The sequence below is a fragment of the Gopherus flavomarginatus genome, chromosome 7 (assembly GCF_025201925.1).
Source record: "Gopherus flavomarginatus isolate rGopFla2 chromosome 7, rGopFla2.mat.asm, whole genome shotgun sequence".
Classification (NCBI taxonomy): domain Eukaryota; kingdom Metazoa; phylum Chordata; order Testudines; family Testudinidae; genus Gopherus; species Gopherus flavomarginatus.
The window spans coordinates 73,865,391-73,886,849 of NC_066623.1; the positions used below are offsets into that span (position 1 = coordinate 73,865,391).

At 40.4% G+C, this 21,459-nt stretch overlaps 1 protein-coding gene across 4 annotated transcripts in view; it reads left to right on the top strand.

The window, feature by feature from the left end:
- Positions 1 to 21,459, top strand: part of CAMSAP2 (calmodulin regulated spectrin associated protein family member 2) — a 176,988-nt gene that overhangs the window by 141,008 nt on the left and 14,521 nt on the right. For all 4 annotated transcript variants that reach the window (XM_050961354.1, XM_050961356.1, XM_050961355.1 and 1 more), the window contains 5 exons: positions 6,883 to 6,976; positions 8,093 to 8,186; positions 14,941 to 15,023; positions 15,555 to 15,624; positions 16,534 to 18,751. In XM_050961354.1, the coding sequence (XP_050817311.1) occupies positions 6,883 to 6,976; positions 8,093 to 8,186; positions 14,941 to 15,023; positions 15,555 to 15,624; positions 16,534 to 18,751 (2,559 nt within the window). The remainder of the gene's footprint in view (positions 1 to 6,882; positions 6,977 to 8,092; positions 8,187 to 14,940; positions 15,024 to 15,554; positions 15,625 to 16,533; positions 18,752 to 21,459) is intronic.

A 21,459-nucleotide genomic window follows, 5' to 3' on the forward strand; every position in this document is an offset into this window, starting at 1 on the left:
TGCGCTTTCTCACCAGGAGCACTTGTATCAATTATATTGTCAGTGTGGAGGATTGGGGGATTGTTCCTGGAGGCTAGTAATAGTCAATGTAAGCAATGCAGCGTCCACTGGGGTTGCCAACTGTCTAATCGCAGAAACCCAAACATCCTTGCCCTGCCCTGCCCTGCCCCGTCCCTGAGGCCCTTCCCCTTTCCTGAGGCCCTGCTCCCTCCATCCCCCCTCCCTCTGTTGCTCGCTCTCTCCCACCCTCGCTCATTTGCACAGGGCTGGGGCAGGGGCGGGGGGTGCGGGCTTTGGGCTGGGGGGTGGGGCTGAGGGGTTCGGAGTGAGGGAAGGGACTCTGGGCTGAGCCTGGAGCTGGGGGTTGGGGTGCAGGAGGGGGTGTGGGCTCTGGGAGGAAGTTTGGGTGTGGGAGGGAGCTCAGGGTGCAGACTGAGAGGGAGGGGACTGGGGCAGGGAGTTGGGATGTGGGAGGGGGTGAAGGGTGCAGGCTCTGGGCAGGCCACTCTTACCTCAGGCGGCTCCCGGAAGCGACTGGCATGTCCGGCTCCTAGGCTCAGGGGCGGCCAGATGACTCTGTGCGCTGCCCCTGCCTGCAGGTACCACCCACACAGCTTTCATTGGTTGTGGTTCCCGGCCAGTGGGAGCTGCGAAGTCAGCACACAGGGCAGGGGCAGCGCACAGAGACTCCCTGCGCCTAGGAGCTGGATACACTGATTGCTTCTGGGAGCTGTGCAGAGCCAGAGCAGCTGGGGAGCCTGCCATAACCCCGTTGTGCTGCCAATCGGACTTTTAGCAGCCTATTAAAATCCCCTGTATTGGTTTCTGGAGCTACCGGGAGATCAATGCCAATCTGGGAAGGTTGGTAACCCTAGTGTCCACACTGACACTCTGTCAACCTAATTATGTCGACTGTGACTCTATGCTGCTCGGGGAGATGGTGTTACTAAATCAGCATAGAGAGGCACTTAAGTTGGTGGGAGCCAAATTTAAGTGAAGACGCTTCCACAGTTCGGTCATCTAACAATATAGTGTAGACTAGGCTTGGGTTTCAAAAGGTAATATAGGCCTCTGTAAATCAGCAAATTCTGTTTGGCCTTCAGGGTTAACACTGGCTTAGCAGCTGAGGATATCTTGCTTCTGCCTAGGAAAACCTTGGCCCTCCTCCATCTGCCCCGCCCTCGAGAGTCCAAGCAACACAGAGATACCTAGTTGCTTTGGTTGAAGTTTTTATCCCCCTCTTGCCATGTGCTCTGAACTGCAAACTCAGCTGATGGGAGAATCCATTTGCATGACTCATCTTCATGGAGAAGAGAGCAGAACAAATTTAAAATTTTATTAGAAAATGTTTAAAAATAAATGATACACAGCGTTGAAAATTCAGTTAATAGTCATCGGGGGTACCATACAGAGTATAAGGGGATGTTAGTATTTTGACATTGGATAGCGCATAACACATACAGTCTGCAGTATCCCCAATAGGGGAGTTTAAGGTGGATGAATTAAGGTACAGTCACCAAGTAGTGAGGGTACATTGCTCATACAGGAATTACAGGTAATCATAGGTATAAATAAGTGGGCCGAGTAATGAGGATAGGATGCCCCTCATATGGTGGAGTTTGGTTCGATGGGTTCAGGGGATAGGGTCTGACAGAGGAAGTCTTCAGGTCTCTTCCTCATTGTGGGTGCACGAAGTCACGCTGGCTCACTCTCAGTATTGGCAGTGGCCGGTGATGTGCTCTGTATAAATGTCTCGGGACCAGTGGATAGTGTCTGAGACCCATTAGACATCGCATGAGCTGCGTGTAGCGACGGCGTACCCGGCAGATCCTCAGTACGTGCTCGTTACAGGGGTCCCAGGCACCCAGGGCCCCGACGATCAGAGCGTCGGTATATACCTCATAACCCTTTGTCTGCAGGGTATCGGCCAGTACTAAGAGTCTTGAGTCCTTTTGTTGATGATTCCTCAGTGCAGATGTCTGGATTTCCCAGTAGTAAGATTCACCCCTAGCTAAGGCCCTACCAAATTCATGGCCATGAAAAATACAACATGACCGTTAAATCTGGTCTCCCCCTGTGAAATCTGGCCTTTTGTGTGCTTTTACCCTATACTATACAGATTTCACAGGGGGAGACCAGTATTTCTCAGATTGAGGATCCTGACCCAAAAGGGAATTGCGGAGGGGGGATCACAAGGTTATTTTAGGGGGAGCCGCAGTATTGCCACTCTTACTTCTGCACTGCCTTCAGATCTGGGCAGCTGGAGAGCAGCGGCTGGTGGCCGGGAACTCAGCTCTGAAGGTGGCACCCCACCAGCAGCAGCACAGAAGTAAGGGTGGCATTACCATACCATGCTATTCTCACTTCTGCTGGCAGTGGCTCTGCCTTTGGAACTGGGCTGCTGGCCGGCAGCTGCCGCTCTCTAGCTGCCCAGCGCTGAACGCAGTGCCGCAGCCAGCAGCAGTGCAGAAGTAAGGGTAGCAGTACTGCAACCCCCCCTACAATAACCTTGTGACCCCGCCCACAACTCCTTTTTGGGTCAGGACCTGTACAATAACAACACTGAAATTTCACATTTCAATAGCGGAAATAATGAAATTCATGATTTTTAAAATCCTATAACCATGAAATTGACCAAAATGGATCATGAATTTGGTAGGGCCCTACCTCAAACCTGCCTGGTATTCATGGGTCTCCTCTTTCAGGAAGGGTATAACAATTTCTGTAGAAAAGCAGCTCTTCACGCGAATTAATGTCCCTCTTCTGTATTGGACATTACAATCACAGAGGGTCACAATACAGCCACTCAAATATAACATTACACTATTGAACACCGATATTACGAGTAAGATTACTGCATACAGCAACTCACAAGCATTCAATAGACTAGACACTTTCTTATAATTCTGATACTTATTTTATCAATATTAACCCACAAGTGAGCCACACAGAGTCCTGCTATGTATCTGTCACTGTCCAGCTAAGATATGTGGACCCTGGCATGATCTGGTGCCTGGTCTGCCAGTGCCACTGGGATAATCAAAGCAAAATGTTAAAGGAGATAACTCCTGTCCTCTAAGCTTGGATAGACGTGTTTGGTACAGGAGTAGAGCTTGATGAATAACTCATTATTAGTTCAGCCAGCAAACTGAAAAATTAGAAAAACTATTCAGTTAGATTCTGAAAATGTTCAGAATTTGTCAGCAAATCAGAGAAGTGTTTTCAGTCATATGACTGTGTATGTATCTTCCCTTTATAACTTAAAGGCAGTGGTTAGAGCACTTGCTTAGAATGTGGGAGAGCCAGGTTTGACTCTCCTCTGGAGAAGGGACTTGAAAACTTTTCTCTGCCTGAATTAGAGAAGGGAATTTAATCCATGTATCCTACCTCTCAGGTGAGTGCCTTAATCACCAGATGAAGTCATTCTCTCTCTCTAGCTCAATTTATATCAAAGTACGTATTTATACAAAGTAGAACAGATTTAACAGGAGAGACTGAAAGACTAGCCTATAGCCAGGTGATTAGGATGCTGACCTGGCACGGGGGATATCTGAGTCTCAAGTTTCTGATCCGATGAATATTTAAGTATTTATACCAAGTGGAACAGCTTCAACAGGAGAGATGGAGAGCAACCCACCCCATAATAGCCTGTAGTCTCTTGATTAGGATACTCACCTAGGCAGGGCCGGTACAAGGATGTTTCGTGCCCTAGGCAAAACTTCCACCTTGCGTCCTCCCCTGTCCCCGAGCCCCCACCCTGAGGAGGTCCTCCCATGGCAGCTTCCCCCCTCCACCCTGAGGCGCCCCCCCTGAAGCAGCTCCCCACCCTGAGGCACCCCCTCACCCCAGCTCACCCCTGCCCCGCCTCCTCCCCGAGCACACCGTGGCTGCTTCACTTCTCCCGCCTCCCTGGTTTGCGGGGCCAATCAGCTTAGGTGCTGCAAGCCTGGGAGGTGGGAAAAGTGAAGCAGCAACAGAGTGCTCGGGGAGGAGGTGGGGCAGAGGTGAGCTGGGGTGGGGAGTTCCTCTGCGTGCCACCCCCTCCCCCTTACTTGCTGCAGGCGGCCCTCCCCGCGCTCCCCTGCCCCAGGTCCCTCCGCCTAAATACCGGCAGCGACCACGGCGGCCGAAGATCTGGCCGCTGCTGAAGAAAATGCCGCTCCCCAAATGCCAGCGCCCTAGGTGACTGCCTAGGTCGCCTAAATGGTTGCACCGGCCCTGCACCTAGGAGGGAGGAGATCTGAGTCTAAATCCCTGCTCCAGAGGGGGATGCAAATATGGGTCACCCACATCCCAGGTAAGTGCCCTAACAGTGACAGATACATAGCAGTTACTCATGGTGTCTGATGCTACAATTATATTCCCCAAAGTACAATTTATTGCAGTGGAACTTGCACTGTGATCTGTAAAATGTTTCTGTCAAGGGCTTGGGAATCAGAAGACTAGGGTTATGTGCCTGACTCAAAAAAGTTGGAATGGTATCAAAAATGAAAGGATAAAACTAAAATGAAAAGTGTTCTAGAGAATTGAGGATTTGAGACCAAAAAAAAAGTGGGGGGGATATGATAGCAGGGTTGCAACCAGTGCGCTATGATGCTTCTCAGCAATACCAAAAGAACATAAGAATAATCATCCTAAATTACAGATTCACATAGCACCCAAATACTAAGATGGCTTCACTTTCCCCTACACTGACCTTTTGTGGTCAGTTTATATGATGAGAGATATATATGTATGTATGATGGATGGATTCATTGATGGTGCATGAACTGATATTTGCTAAGTCTTTTTGCAAAGTATGCTCTATAAATTTATTTGTACAAATTATCTGAAAGTTGCCTGTAGATAAAACAATGTAAATGTTTACAAAAGAGAATTTTCAAAAAAATGATTTTGCTGATTTACACCCAAAGTATCCTTTTAAGTTCTGAAAACTCATTACATTTATGTGGTTTGTGTGTGAAGTGGCCTTATGTTTATGGTCAAATGTTGAACTCATTAATAGATGTAGCACTTTTATTATTTCTATAATACAGTGAGTGATTGTGGTGCTTTTTAATTTCATTTGTAAAATTATAATTAACAATCTTACTACTGCAATTAAAAAGAAAATATGTAAAAGCAGCAAAGAATCCTGTGGCACCTTATAGACTAACAGACGTTTTGGAGCATGAGCTTTCGTGGGACCCATGAAAGCTCATGCTCCAAAACGTCTGTTAGTCTATAAGGTGCCACAGGATTCTTTGCTGCTTTTGCAGATCCAGACTAACATGGCTAACCCTCTGATAAAGAAAATACGGAAATTTTAATTATTGTTAAATTATTTTCTCTATAATCTTAGTTCTGGCATTTCCTGACTTTTGAGTGCTTGACTTCACAACCTTAATTTCTTTTAACATAGAGCTGTGTCTGTGTGATTTCCTAGCTTTTTAACAAAGCAAACTGAAAAGAGATTCCAGCAGGTGCCATAATGTTGACACACAGGTGGGTCATCAGGTTGGAACCTTTAGATTCACTGCACAGACATCTGCCACTAATGGAGTAATTTACAGCAATAGTAGATTGTCATTATCTGTGTAGAACAGCATTGGGGTTGGGGAAGATGAGATACTTTGCCAGTGTGTTTCATGATTTGCTGGTAGCAGAGGAATAGTCAGACTCAGAAATCATGGATTCCATTCCAGACACTGGAGGAGACTCTTCTGCTTGTTCCCTCTCCCCTTGCCAAGCTTAACTGTCTCTCCCTCCCCCCCATTCCAACTCTTGAGGTTTTTGTCTAGCTATCCCCAGTTTCATTTCTCCTCTCCCCAGTTCTTTGTCCCCAGTCTCCTTATCTGTCAGTCCTAGTTTGCCCTCATCTCAGCTCCTTGTCCAATCTGTTTCTCATCACCTGCCTGCCAGGTACATTCCCTGTCTGAACTGGCTCCCAGTCTCCCACCCTGGGCTCCTCATCCAAACGTCTTTCTCCTATCTCTTTGCCCAGATCTCTTTGCCCAGTCACTCTGTTGTCCCTCTCCCTTTCTGCTTCTAGCCTTTCCCACCAGCTACTCATCCAATCTCAATCTCACCCACTCATCTCTGGCTCCCAGAACTTCCACCTCCATTTCCCCCCCCCCCCCCCCCGGGTTCCCAGTCTCCTCTGAGATCAGACTAGATTATGTAATTGTGATTTCGGGCCTTGAAATCTATGGATCTTCTGCCCCTCTGTCTCCCAATCCCAGTCTCCTTCACTAGCCAGTCCCAGTCTCTCCACCACACCAGCCATGTGTCCTTCCTTGTCCCAATCTAATTCCTCCACTGCTCACTCTAGTTGCAACACTCTAGCAAATCTCTAATCAGCATGTTCTAACTGTGATTTTTCAAAAAGCCTGTAACTTGGCCAAGTTGAGTGGAATTTCATGGAGAAACCAAAAGGCACACACGGACCACCACCTGCCAATTTTCAAATCCTTACTTCAAGAACGAAGGTGCTACCGAGGTCCAAATAAAAGGTCACCAGAATTTTTTAACATGGGCAAAACAAAATATTTTTCAATAGTCTCATTCTCAGAAATGGCTGAGAAACGTTTTGGCTGAAATTTTCCAGTAAAATTCAACCTGAGGCAAACACACAGCATGGAAAAATTCAATCCAGACAGAGTCCGGTAATGTTATAAGCAGGGTCTTATAATGGGAAGTGTCAGGCAACCTTAATAATAGGTTATGCTGCCAGCCTATGATCTCTACACACACACACACCTGACCATCTAAGTAGTTTAACAGATTTGGAAATGAAAAGTGGACAAAATACAGATACCTCTTCTGAATGTTATATGATTATTTTATTTAGGATTAAGATTTGTATGGTTTTATCTTTACCTAAATTTCCGTGATTTCTTGTAGAGTAATTATTTGGTGTTCATGGCAGAACTTTTCTGGTGGTTTGAAGTGGTGAAGCCATCATTTGTACAGCCGCGTGTTGTCATTAATCCCCAAGGTAACAAAGTATTTGTTTTTTATTTCATGTTAACTAGTGCTGTACAAGCCCCATAGAGTTCAGGTTTCTATAGTGTAAACAGATTTAATCTACAATTCAATTCACAGTGCTTGGCTACAAACCAGCCCCTTAAAGACCTGGAAAGTGACTCTGTAAACAGGAAACCATCCTTGTATGAAATTTGAATGTATTTCTCAGGAATCAACAAAGCTGAGAGGCAGATTCTTCTTCCTTCTCATACATCATCAACAGACATGTTGATTAAAGTCTTCTCTAGACTAGGAAGATTTGCCTAGCTGTAACTGCATTAGTGTAATCTAGATAAGCCTTACATTCCCCTCACTTACACCTGTGCAAACGCCGTAAAAGCAGTGGAATTTTGTAGACATACCTGAGGGCAGAATTTGACCCATATAATACTTTATTGGTGAGAATGAGACACAAAAGAACTCAGGGCAGGGTAGTGAACAGATCAGACAACTACAGGGAAGGATGACAAAACTGTGCACCTGCATAGCAAAAATAATTTCAGACACAATCTTCAGCAATTTTTCAGATTGATAAATCTGCCTCTCAGGCAGACCTTTCAGAGGCTGTGGAGGCAAGGCAAGAATTATATGCTATAGTACCATGGTCTCAGCACTAACACCTGGGATCACAGTTCTGTTGTGTAGGCTCTTACTGCCTTAAGATTTTTTCATGTACATATTGTATAATAAACAAAATCTGGAAAAAATAATTTAAAATGGAACTAAATAAGTTAAGATGTAGCCCAAATATGTCAAAATGAGAAACTTGCAAAAATCATTTTTTTCTCTTGAAATTTTCCTCAGAAAACAAAATACTTGGTGTTTTTTTCATTTTTTTGATTTATCAGCATTTCTTTGTGCCTCCTATTCTTCCTCTCCCCCCTGTTCAGTGGCAAAATGGGGAAAAGGGGACAGAAAAGAGGCTAAGAAAATAATGAACACTTTCCATTTAAAAAATTTAAAAAATATTGCTTGTGTAAGCTTATGGAATAAACATTTCTTCAAAATATTTCAACCAGTTTTGTTGATAAGGTTTTGAACTGCATGATAAATGAAAATAATGTGGAAGTTTTGTCTTCTATTGCAGCTGAACCTGTGAAAGATGCATCTTCTGTTCCTATTTTGAATGCTAATAGAAGAAATTATATGGATAGTTCATGTGGTTCTGACTTTATAGCCAGGTAATACCAGTCTCTTTAGTAGCATTTTACATTTCTTCCCCTTCCACTCAAAACAAGCACAAATATTTGTATATTTTCTGATGCCCTTTCTAGAAATGTCCAGAGAGTGTATTACCAAATAATAGGTGAAGCCAAATTCCTCATACATGATTCCATAACCATAAAGCAAAAGACTGCTAACAACTATTATAGAATTTTCTGAACCTGGTCCCATTGATTCCTTTTCATTCTGTGTAAGAATACATATGAAAAGATTGAGAAACCTTGTTAAATTCTGAAAATAAATTTAGTTATGAAACTGCAAGACCGATAGTTCTGGCTGGAAATAGAATTGCTTGTAATATGGAAGCCTGCCCCACATAGCTCAGACAGTGTGCCTCAGCAATGGGATTCATTATCTGCATTTCCAGTTCTGGGCTTCACTTTCTCACACTCACTCAGTCCTGCAAGTCATGAAGGCACTCAACTCTCATTTAAGTCAGAGGGAACTGAATTTACTTAGCACCTCACAGGACTGACTCATTCAGAGAGATTGCAATTCATCATCATCTGTACAGTGGGGAGTAGAATGGAAATAATAAACTCTGATTTGCTTGTGATCTACAATATAGAGGATTTTAACTCTGTCACCAGTGCACTAAAATACTGCACCACAAGGAACCCTTGAATCTGGAGATTCAACATCCAAACCAGTCAGTGTGTTCAACTCCAGCAGCCCCAAAACTCAAATGTATGTTATCAGGCTTCACAGCCTGTCCCAGTATCCTATTTAAGCTGCTATGTAAAATAATCAGTTATTTGTTTTGTTGCTTTTTAGTATTCTTGCAATATCTTCACTTAAAATAGAAACTTAGAACTAGCCATTCAAAGCAGAGGAATGAATGCCTCAGTAGAAGAGCCTCTTGAAGTACTAAAGATCACATTCTTGGAGATGGAAAAAGAATAAAACCTTTTCCTTGTCATACTGGTGGTGCACCTAGATATTGTGGTGATGGGTGCCTTTAGAAAACCATTTGTAATGCTACCTCTGATGTTAGGTAGATTAATTATAGCAGAAGGGGATTTAGACTCTTAATATCACACACAGAAATTAGGATGACTGAAGAAATTGGGAGAAAATCCCAGGCATGACTTTTCTTGGCTGGCAGCCATTGTTGAACTATGTTAAGATTTGTTCAGCATGTGTGAGGCCAAGAAAAGAGCTTGTTTTCCTGAAATCCAGAGTTACTATTTTTAAAGGTTATAAAGAAAGTGAAGTGGAAGGAAAAACACAGAAAAGACCAAATGCTGGTCTCTCAGTGGCAGGGCTGGTTCCAGCTTTTTTGCCGCCCCAAGCGGCGAAGAGAAGGGGAAAAAAAAAAAAAGCCACGATTGATGGCACTTCGGCGGCTGCTCTATCACGCTGCTTCATTCTTAGCAGCAATTCAGCGGCCGGTTCTTCCCTTCAAGAGGGACTTAGGGACCTGCCACCAAATTACCGCCAAAGACCCGGACACGCCACCCCTTTCCATTGACCGCTCCAAGCACTTGCTTCCTGCACTGGTGCCTGGAGCCGGCCCTGCTCAGTGGCACATATTTTTACTAGCTCTTAGGGTCATGAAATCTTAACAAGCCAAAATCAAAATGTGGCATAGTTTATTATGAGGAAATCCTTAATTATGAAACCAGGGGGAGTCCAGAGTAGTGAATTCACTAAATATGTTTTGGTTTTGTTTATATTAAAAATAGGGCTGTCAATTGCAGTTAACTCACATGATTAATTACAAGAAAATTAATCATGATTTAAAAAATTAATCGCGATTAATCACACTTATAACAATAGAATACTAGTTGAAATGTATTAAATATTTTTGGATGTTTTTCTACATTTTCAATATTGACTTAAATTACAACACAGAATACAAAGTGCACAGTGCTCACTTTATATTATTATTTTTATTACAAATATATGCACTGTAAAAGTGATAAATAAAAGAAATAGTATTTTTCAATTAACCCCATACAAGTACTGAAGTGCAATCTCTTTATCGTGAAAGTGTAACTTACAAATGCAGATTTTTTTTTTTTTGGTTACATAACTGCACTCAAAAACAAAACTGTGTAAAACTTTAGAGCCTACAGGTCCACTCAGTCCTACGACTTATTCTGCCAATCGCTAAGACAAACAAGTTTGTTTACATTGACGGGAGATACTGCTGCCAGCTTCTTATTTACAATGTCACCTGAAAGTGAGAAACAGGTATTCCCGTGGCACTTTTGTAATCAGTGTTGCAAGGTATTTACATGCCAAATATGCTAAACATTCGTATGCCTCTTCCATGCTTCGGCCTCCATTCCAGAGGAAATGCTTCCATGTTGATGATGCTCATTAAAAAAATGTGTCAATTAAATTTGTGACTGTACTCCTTGGGGGGAGAACTGTATGTCTCCTGTTCTGTTTTACCTGCATTCTGCATATATTTCATGTTATAGCAGTCTTGGATGAAGACACAGTACATGTTCATTTTAAGAACATTTTCACAGCAGATTTGCAAAACGCAAAGAAGGTACTGATGTGGGATTTCTATAGCTACAGCACTCGACCCAAGATTTAAGAATCTGAAGTGCTGTCCAAAATCTGAGTGAGACAATATGTGGAACATGCTTTCAGCAGTCCTAAAAGAGCAACACTCTGATGCGGAAACTGCAGAACCCAAACCACCAAAAAAGAAAATTAACCTTCTGCTGGTGGCATCTGACTCAGATGATGAAAATGAACATGCGTCAGTCCGCACTGCTTTGGATCATTATCAAGCAGAACCTATCATCAGCATGGAAATGTCCTCTGGAATGGTGGTTGAAGCGTGAAGGGACATATGAATCGTTAGCACAACTGGCATGTAAAATATCTTGCAACGCCAGCTACAACAGTGCCATGTGAACACCAGTTCACTTTCAGGTGACATTGTAAACAAGAAGCAAACAGTATTATCTCCTGCAAATTGTAACCAACCTTGTTTGTCTGAATGATTGGCTGACCAAGAAGTAGGACTGAGTGGCCTTGTAGGCTCTAAAATTTTACATTGTTTTATTTTTGAATGCAGGGTTTTTTTGTACATAATTCTACATTTGAAAGTTCAACTTTCATGATAAAGAGATTGCACTACAATATGAGGTGACTTGAAAAATACATTCTTTTGTTTTTTACAGTGCTAATTTTGTAATAATAAATATAAAGTAAGCACTGTACACTTCGTATTCTGTGTTGTAACTGAAATTAATGTATTCGAAAATGTAGTAAACATCCAAAAATATATAAAATAAATGGTATTCTATTGTTGTTTAACAGTGTGATTAATCACAATTAATTTTTTTAATCGTTTGACAGCCCTAATTAAAAACTTAAAGTTTATTTTGACTTTAGTCTCCCAGTTGAGTTGAGTTACAGTTGTGGAGTCAGTGTATGTCATCTTTTCATTTTGTTCTCTTGCTCACAGTACAATAGATATTGTGGTGAAGTTTACCTTATCCCTGCTTAATATTTCATTCGATAGAGCCAGAGAAGGCCTTCAGTTGAACAGAAGTGGAACATGTGTTGTATGACAATCACATTTCAATATGGGCAGTAGGTTTATTGATTATGACTTTGGGGCACAGAAGGAGGATAAAATTAGCATTTTAATTGGCTATTTGGTATATTCTTTTTATTTAGCTAACCTGGTTAATCATGTTCAGTCTCTTCTGAGAGATAGAATAGAGAAACTGTCAAGCAGGGAATGATATTTCTTACTACCATTAGGTGGTAGAGCCTGATTCTCCTCTCACTTACACTGATGTAAGTCAGGAGCTGTTCCCCTAAAGACAATGGGGCTACACCAGTGTATAACCAATATAAGTGAGATAAGAATTGGAGCCCTGGTCAGGGATGTCCTTTATAAGTTCGATAAAAGACAGCAAATGGCTTCACTTATAGTTAAAGTATTGAGCTTTGTGTTACTGTATATTAATATGGAGGCAACTTTATTTACATTATATTTTAAAGAAAATGTTCGCTTAAAACTGAATCAGTAGTAAAGAGAAGGAAGTATATAGCTTGCAGTTATTAAAAAAACAAAAGTTGAAGCCCTTCATAAGGGATTTATCTCCACTCTGACAGAGTCCTTCAATTACATAAGCACCTTTGTTACACCAAACAGAATTCCCCACACTGGATAAGAAGAGAATCTGTCTGTGTAGATGATTTTGGGTTCCAGAGTGAAGGGGTAGATTGGAATCTCTAAGATAGACATTTGAATTCCATTTGTAGAAGGCCCCTAGAGATCTCAGATCTTAAAGGGCTTTACTTTTATTAGTATCATTAGGACTTCAGAGTTAAGTATTGTCTGTAAGCTGCCCCAGATAGGTGCCTTGATACACATGCTGAACTTCTAGTAAGATCTGTTTCTTGAGACCTGTTCTGAACTGTAGTACAAACCATCATCAACATTGTATATAATGGGGTAGCATATTGTACTGGTTCATCACTGCAACAATAGTTGTATTGTCTCTCTAAGGATTAAGTACAGTTTTTGTGTTGGAATATTATGAGCCCACTAATTGATTATCTAACTGTAGGGTCTCTTGTTTTTATCATCAGATGCAGTACTTTGTACAGTATGATAATAGTGCACAACACTTCATAGTAAATAAATAGATGGCCTCTCCCCAAGGAGTTGGGATTATAATGCTAGAAAATTAATCACTTGTGCCAACATCAGGCTTTTCCTGCATGGATGATGTGATTAGGATTTAAGCAGATGGATTTTCTTTCTGATGGACAGAATGTTTTACAGATTTTTTTCCGAATGAAATTTTCTTATGAAATAATATACAGCCACTGGAGTATGGAATAGGCATTTTTTAACTGAAATCTAAAATAAGGGTATAAACCTCTATGCCAGTTATCCACAGCTTAGAGAAATCTGCAGAAATAATCAAATAAGAATTTTTATTCAATTTTCTTATGTACCCATGGAAAATGCTTGCTTTATTCATCCATATTTTCCATTATCTCACAGTAATGTCCTTCTCATGAAGGTTCTTTAGATGCCAGTATACACTACACATTAGGCAAAAATCACAAGACCAGCAGATTATTCCTGTGGTCCTGGGTTGTTTTTGTCTTATTGCTAGTCATAAGTTTTTAATTAAATAATGAAAAAGCGATTGTAAATTTTGTTGTATCGCATTATATTAAAAAAGCAAGTTGCAAAAATCTATAGAGGTATTTGTAAAGAGCCTACAACTATAGTACATAGGAGGCTGAAGTAAGGAATTATGTAAATAAATTAGATTACGTGTCAGCTCTATTGAACTGACACAACACAATGAAAAAATGATTTGTAGTATGCTTTTTTGTTCAGATTAAACATAAACAATAATAGCATGTAACCCCTACAGTTTGATTGGGAATGTATTCTCACCAGAGGTACCTTCCCCGGCATCACGTTCCGCCGCCAACTGGTCCTGTAAGGGGATGGGCTCCAGAGTTACAAACAGTTCTTGGCTGTCAGGGAGAATGGATCCTCCGCTTGCCTGCTTAACATTCTTCTTCTCCTCCTCCTCAACAATGTCGTCCTCGTTGTTGCTCCACAGACTTGTCACCTGGAGCTCCTGGGAAGTATCCACAGAGTGTTTTGGAGTAGTGGCAGGGTCACCACCAAGAATTACATGCAGCACCTCATAAAAGCGGCATGTCTGTGCAGCCTCCCTTGTCTTCTTGTCCGCTTGCCAAAGCTTCTTTATTTTCATGCAGTACTGCTGTGTGTCCCTGGTGTAGCCCTTTTCCCCCATGCCTGCACAATCTTGGCATCGATATCAGCATTTCTTCTGCTGAATAGGAGCTCTGCCTGCACAGACTCTTCTCCCCACAGAGCAATAAGATCCATCGCCTCCTGTGTACTCCATACTCGAGCGCGTTTGCAGCCTTGAGTCTCCATGATCAGCTGTGCTGGCAAGCTTTCCATGCTGATCAAATAGGAAATGAAAATTAAAAAGTTCCTGGGGCTTTCACAGGGGAACAGCTCTTTCCTGTGTACCTGGCTGATGTGCAGTGAAGTTGAAAGTGCTCTCCAGAGCGCTCACAGCAGAGCACTGTGAGACACCTCCTGGAGGACAATTCATTCAAATTACACAATGCAGTGTCTACACTATCCCCATGTCAATCTGTGGATGTGAAATCAAGTGATACATCTCTTGCGGAGGATGAGTACAGAAGTCAACTTTATAGGCCACTTAGGTTGGCGGAAGGGACTCGGTAGTGTAGACACATACATTATTAGATTAACTTAATGCGGTTTATGTTTGCCTAAATTTGTAGTGTAGACCAGGCCACTGTCTGCTGTGGACAGCAGGAAACCTCTACCTTTGTTTCTTTACATTATGTGCTGTAGTGTGTGTTGCCAAGATCAAACCTAAAGAAGTGACCTTCATGTGAAGAACATTAACATAAAATAAGTGAAAAGACAGATGTTAATTGGTAAAACAAACATTTTCAATAGACATTTCTGAAAACTACAGAAGAGCTTTCTATTTTTATTTCTGTGCAAGTTTGTTTTGGCTCTAGTGGTGGTAATAATATGCTTGTACTTTTTTATTTAATAAATTTAATATTTCAAGAGCAAAATTACATTTGGCTGTATTCCCTCACACAAAAATATATATATGTCCTAATATACAAAGTCTGGCGGCATTCTTCTAATGTGGCCTCTGTCTGTTAATTTGTTTTGCTTTACAGTGTGGAGGGTCCAACTTTTACACCATCTCATCAACTTCTGCCTGTTAGGCATACACACCATCAGCCTTATTCAGCTGCTCCAGGTAACAGCATAGTACTGGGTTTTTTGGATAAAATATCTATCTTGTTTTGTTGATACTGTTGCAGGATATCTTGATGCAGAACTCCCATTGGCTTCCGTGGGAGATCCACACATGGATAGCTTACAAGGTTGGGCCTATAACTTCTTGTGATAAGCACACACTCAAGACAGTGTTTTTTGTAAAGGCTTACTGGCTGTATACATTTTATGAAGTTTGGTTTCCACTCTAAGTGGAATATGGCTTTCAACAGTTATTTATAACATAATTAATATTGTATTCAGTAATAAATTTACCTTTATCTCTTTACTGAGTGATGGGTATATGATTGCCATACTTTTGTTTACATGAAAATAAAGATAATTTTACATAAACACAAAAAAAATCAAAAAATTTGATAATTTACAATTGAAATATTCAGAACTATGAAAGCAACTGATTTGCTGAACTAACTTGTTTATTTTAAAATGATTTTCCAAGTATTTCCATAAGTTGTAACTTAGTCACATTATATTCTATTTTAATTCCAATTAGGAGTCATTAGAAGGTCCACATCTATGTCTTATGTGGATGGATATGTAGGGACTTGGCCCAAAGAGAAAAGGTAAGTCATCATTACATAGAATCTGGTTTAAGAAGTAACAATGGATTAGCCACTAAACAATATTGAACTATATTTAACATAATCTGGACTTTCAAAAAGCCGTTGACAGGAGGCTTTTAAGTAAACTCAAATCGTCACAGAGTAAGAGGTAAAGCAATATAATTGAGTAAAAGCTAGCTAATAGAAAAGTAAACATAGGAATAATTGGTCAATTTTTCAACCTAGTGAAAGGTTAGTGCTGGGGTGCTCCAATATTTCATATTGTAACTGGTGGTGTTAAATATATTTGTCTGCATGCAATATACTTGAAGTGCCAATAGAAGTCATTGAGATCAGGAGCTGAATAGGATTTTTTTTTTTAAGGTACTTTTCTATGGATAATGAGAATAGGCTGATGAGAGAGGATTTTAGAACAAAATAGAGGTGATATAAACTCTTTTATATTATAGGTATAAATCATCACTGTATGGCTTCTTGTACTTTCCTTTGATGTATCTGGTACTGGCTGCTGTCAGAAAGGAAGGATGCTGGATTAGACGGACCACTAATGTGATTCAATATGACCAGTTCCTGTATTCCTAAAATTGCTTAAGTGTATTACAGATTGGCAGGAATATTATTATTTTTCTCTCTGAAGTTACCCGAAGTGAATAAGCATATTTTTCATATGAAAATAAAAGCATACATGTGGTTATAATTTAATACAAGCAATTAGAACAAACAATAAAAGCATGAAACTGAATAAGATGTTATATTCAATTTGATCGTGTATTTTTGTAATGCTAGCAAATGAAGCTAATCATATCTCATTAGTACACGTAGCACTAAAATTTTAGATTGTTGTTTATGTTTGTTCATTGTATTAAATACGAGTTGTTTAACAGCTTTCTTTATTTTAATTCCATTTAGATCTTCGATGCATGGAGTTTCATTTGACATTTCTTTTGATAATGAAAACAGTATTCAGACATCTACTCCAAACAGAGGAATTACTAGATCTGTTAGTAATGAAGGCATTATGCCAAATATCAATCGCATGCCCAAACACATTAAGAAAAACCTGTCCTTCAAGCCAGTAAATGGAGAAGAGGAAACTCAAGATATTGAAGAAGAAAAGGAAATAGTATCTCATATCGACCCAAAGGCCAGTGCATCTCTTAACACCAATGAAAGGAATGCCAATGAAAACAGCCAATACAAGCTTCCAAATGGAGCTCTGCAAAACAGGGTAGTTATGGATGATTTTGGCAATGAGATTGAGACTCCAAGCATTGAAGAGGCTTTGCAGATAATTCATGATACTGAAAAATCTCCCAATGTTATCCAGCCAGACCAAATTACAAATGGGTTCTTTCTTCATAACCAGGAAATTAGCATCTTGAATTCAAACATTAAACTAAATCAGCCTAATCCTGATACCATTACAGACACAAAAGTTGCCCTAAGTCCTGTGACTGACAATACTGAAGTGGATACTGGAATACATGTTCCTTCAGAAGATATTCCAGAAACTATGGATGAGGATTCTTCTTTGAGAGATTATACTGTAAGCATGGACTCTGATATGGAAGATCCACCTAAATGTCTTCAAGATTATGATATACGAGCTAGCAACCACAGAGAGCTATTAAGTCCCTGTCCAAGCTCAATAAGTACCAAATCGCAAGCTGGCAGCAGTGCTTCTTCAAGCTCGGGAGTCAAAATGACCAGCTTTGCAGAGCAGAAATTCAGGAAACTGAATCACACAGATAGCAGAAGTAGTGGAAGCAGCTCTCAGAAAACTACCCCAGAAGGCTCTGAGTTGAATATTCCTCATGTTGTTGCTTGGACTCATATACCTGAAGAAACACCTCTCCCTCAAGGAAGAGACACTACACAGTTGCTTGCTTCAGAAATGGTCCATCTTAGGATGAAGCTGGAGGAAAAGAGGCGAGCCATTGAAGCACAAAAGAAGAAAGTGGAAGCTGCTTTTACTAAGCAGAGACAGAAAATGGGAAGGACAGCATTTCTGAATGTAGTGAAAAAGAAAGGTGATGGAATATCACCTCTTCGAGAAGAAGCAGCTGGAGCGGAAGATGAAAAAGTATTCACTGATAGTAATAGATTGAATGAAAAAGACACACAAAAACCAATTGAACAAATTAATAAGACTGCAGAGGTAATAAAAGAAAGTGCTGAAAATTCTCAGGCCAGGTGGTTAAAGTCCCCTAATACACCTATGGATGCTGAAAAGCAATGGAACTTAATGAGCCCTGCAGAAGAAACCATAAATGAAGGGGATATTTTAGAATATACAAAATCTATTGAAAAGCTAAATGCTTCTCTACATTTCCTACAGCAGGAAATGCAACGCCTCTCCCTTCAGCAAGAGATGTTGATGCAAATGAGGGAGCAGCAGGCCTGGGTTATTTCACCTCCTCAGCCTTCACCTCAGAAACAAATCCGAGAGCTTAAATCTTCAATGAGGCAAACAGGACTGTCATCTCCCATTGCACCATTTGCTTTGGAACCTCCTCGCCCTACTCATCAATCACCACAGACTTCTAATAGGAAGAATGCCTCTTTCCCCGTTAAAATGCAAAGGACTCCTAGGCCAAATGAACTGAAAATAATACCTTTTAATCGCACCTTAACTGCTCCACGGTCTGTGGATAGTCTTCCTCGTTTGAGAAGATTTTCTCCAAGTCAGGTTCCCATTCAGACTAGATCATTTGTATGTTTTGGAGATGATGGAGAACGTATATCTGAACCTCAATTAAAAAGAAATCTTTTGAAAGAAGTCAAAACTACAGAGGATGGAGCAAAAGAACAACAACAACAAAAAGCTACTTTGGAAGAATGTGAACAAAAAGTGAAAGAAAAGGAGATCAAACCTTTTGAATCTAAGGTTTCTGAAGTATTATCTCAGCCCATCACAGAAACTGTCTGCCTCACCCCAAACGAAGATCAGCTAAGCCAACCTGTTTTGCCAACACTGATTCCTAAAACAGCTAACCTAATTGAAGTTTCCCTCTCAGATTTGAAATCACCTGAAAAGGCTGAAGTACCTGTTGAAAAATATGAAGGTGAGAGTGATAGAGAACAATTCGAGGATGACCAAAAAGTGTGTTGTGGATTCTTTTTTAAGGTAGGTGAACTAGAACAATGCATGAGTCTATTGGAAAAACTTTACTTTTTCAAAGGGAGACTTTTATTTCATAGATGACTTTTAAATAACCACTCTCCACTGAGCCCAACTGCATATAATGATTAAAAGTTTGTCTCAGCCATTGTGACGCCTCCTGATTGATCTGGGATCACAGGGACTGTCAAAATCTGCCAGCAATTTTCATCACCTCTTTCAGTTCTTAAAGTTTAAAAGATGTTTGGGGATTTTGGGAGGACGGGAGCATATTGAATATAGGGACACTTTTTTTTTTTTTAAACACAAGCTTTAGTGCCCACACAAATTTCTTTCATGTCCTTTACCTCCTGACAAACAGTTATATAAGATTTCAGAATTTTTTTTCTCCTTAGAGTACTCTGTGTATTTTAAAAGTGTCACATTTTAAATGTGTAGTTTAAAAATGAACATATTATATACTAAAATGCTTATGTGTAGGCAGAATCTTTTAATTAAAGTGTGCTTTTATAAAAGCAGTTTGGATGCTGAAAGCCACTACTGTTTTGAATGCAGGCTTCAAAATTTTTCTTACATTGCACTGTTTGAATACCATATATTTAAAGTGATACTGAATTGAGACCGCCCTCCCATGGTTCCAGAGCACAATTTTAGCGTATTTTATTCCCTTTTCAATTCATCACTGAAATTGCTCCATCCACGATATGCATGCCCTATCTCCCTCTGGAAACCAATCCATGGTGCTAACAAAAGATACTGAATTGGCCAGCAGAGGTTGCTTTATGTATTGCAGTCACATGCTCCTCCTGGAAAACTGTCATTGTCTCCACATGCACAGCCTACAGTTAACTGAAAGTGAAACTCCTGTGTTCATTCCTGCACCCCTTGAGTTTCATATGATAGTGCCTTGTTACTGTCATAGTACAACTATACAAGCTAACTTACTAAGGTTTGCCATTATTATGCTATCTTCTGTTTTAGTATGCCCTGAATCCACCATTTGGAAAGAAATTAGAATTATTTGCATCCACCTGATGAGCAGCAATTTGTGCACATTCTTCAAGATCTTTCCCATTACAAATCCTGTTCTGTTTTTGGTTGTTGTTTTTTAAGAGTCTGAGGGTGTGTAGAGTGCAATGTAAGACCCCAGTCTTGCACTAAGGTCCACTAATATGGACATCTCCATTCATGTGGAATCTCATTGAAGCTAATGGGACTCTGCAAGTGTGCAAGGGTTTGTGCTGTTGGATCTGAATAGGATTATGTAACTGCAGGAGATAATGTGAGATGGCCTTTAATTTACTTTAACAAATATAAACTCCCTGTAGTATGTCAGAAAAAGTAATATTGAGTTATTTCTTATTTCCCTTTTGTGGTATTCTTCTGCAAAGGTTTAGATTTTTGTTATTAGAAATAAATCAGTTGGGCCTCAATCCTGCAAACAGGCACTGAGGACCTGATTCACAACCCATTGAAATGAATGAAAATACTCCCATTGACTTCAAAGGGCTTTAGAACCAGACTCCTGAGTTCATTATGACTACTCAGTACATAAATTTAAGCATGTTTTCAGGATTGGTGCCTTATTTTATGCCTTAGTTGTCCTGACCTGCATTCTGCCTGTTGACCATCTTTGCTTACATGCAAAACCTCAGAGCAGCTTTCAGTGAATTTTGAGTAGACAACCACTTTCACATAGATGAGCTGAAAATCTGGGACATCTGAAATATGATGAAAGACGTTCTTAAAGCACAAATACATCATAAAAATAACCAAGACTGTCACTTTTGCTGTGCAGCACTTGACAAGTTCAATGCATTGTATGAACATTAAAAAAATTTCTTAACTAGCTTTCTTGTAAGGATATGTGATATAAAAGGCAGTAACAAGTTTTTTGAATTAATGTTGGGATAAACGTCATAATGCCCCTTCTCTCTCCCCCACCCCCGCCATCGACTCCTGGTTGCTCTTTTCCCCTTTTGTTTTGGAATGGAATGAGATCTTTGAAGCTTTTTTGTCTTCAAGGGCAGAGAGGTGTGCTGTTGATCTAGCTGGGGGTGCCCTCATAAACAGGTCCCAGTGGCTTAAGTTGGAGGCAGCTGTTCGTGTCTCCAGGTGCTACTCCTCAAGTGGATGTTTCCTCCTGCTGTGGTTTGATAGTTAAATCTGTATAGGTTTCACCACTTCAGTCATTATCTCCATTGTTGATATAAATCAAGTATAAATACTTCTTTGACATAACTAAATAATCTCCAAGTGTGTACTGGTAGGGTTTTGGAGGGCTGGTTTAGTTTTCCATAGGGTATGTCATGAACAGATAGCTAAGGGTTAATGTCTCTTTCACCTGAAGCACCTGACCAGAGGACCAATCAGGAAACCGGATTTTTTCAACTTTGGGTGGAGGGAATTGAGTGTCTTTGTCTTTGTTTTTCTGGCTGCCTGCTTTCTCTGAGCTTTGGAGAAGTAGTTCTACTTTCTAGTCTTCTGTTTCTAAGTGTAAGGACAAAGAGATCAGCTAGTAAGTTATATGGTTTCTTTTCTTTGGTATTTGCATGAATATAAGTGCTGGAGTGCTTTGATTTGTATTCTTTTTGAATAAGGCTGTTTATTCAATATTCTTTTAAGCAATCGACCCTGTGTTGTATCATCTAATACAGAGAGAACATTTGTACTTATTTTTCTTTCTTTTTATATAAAGCTTTCTTTTAAGACCT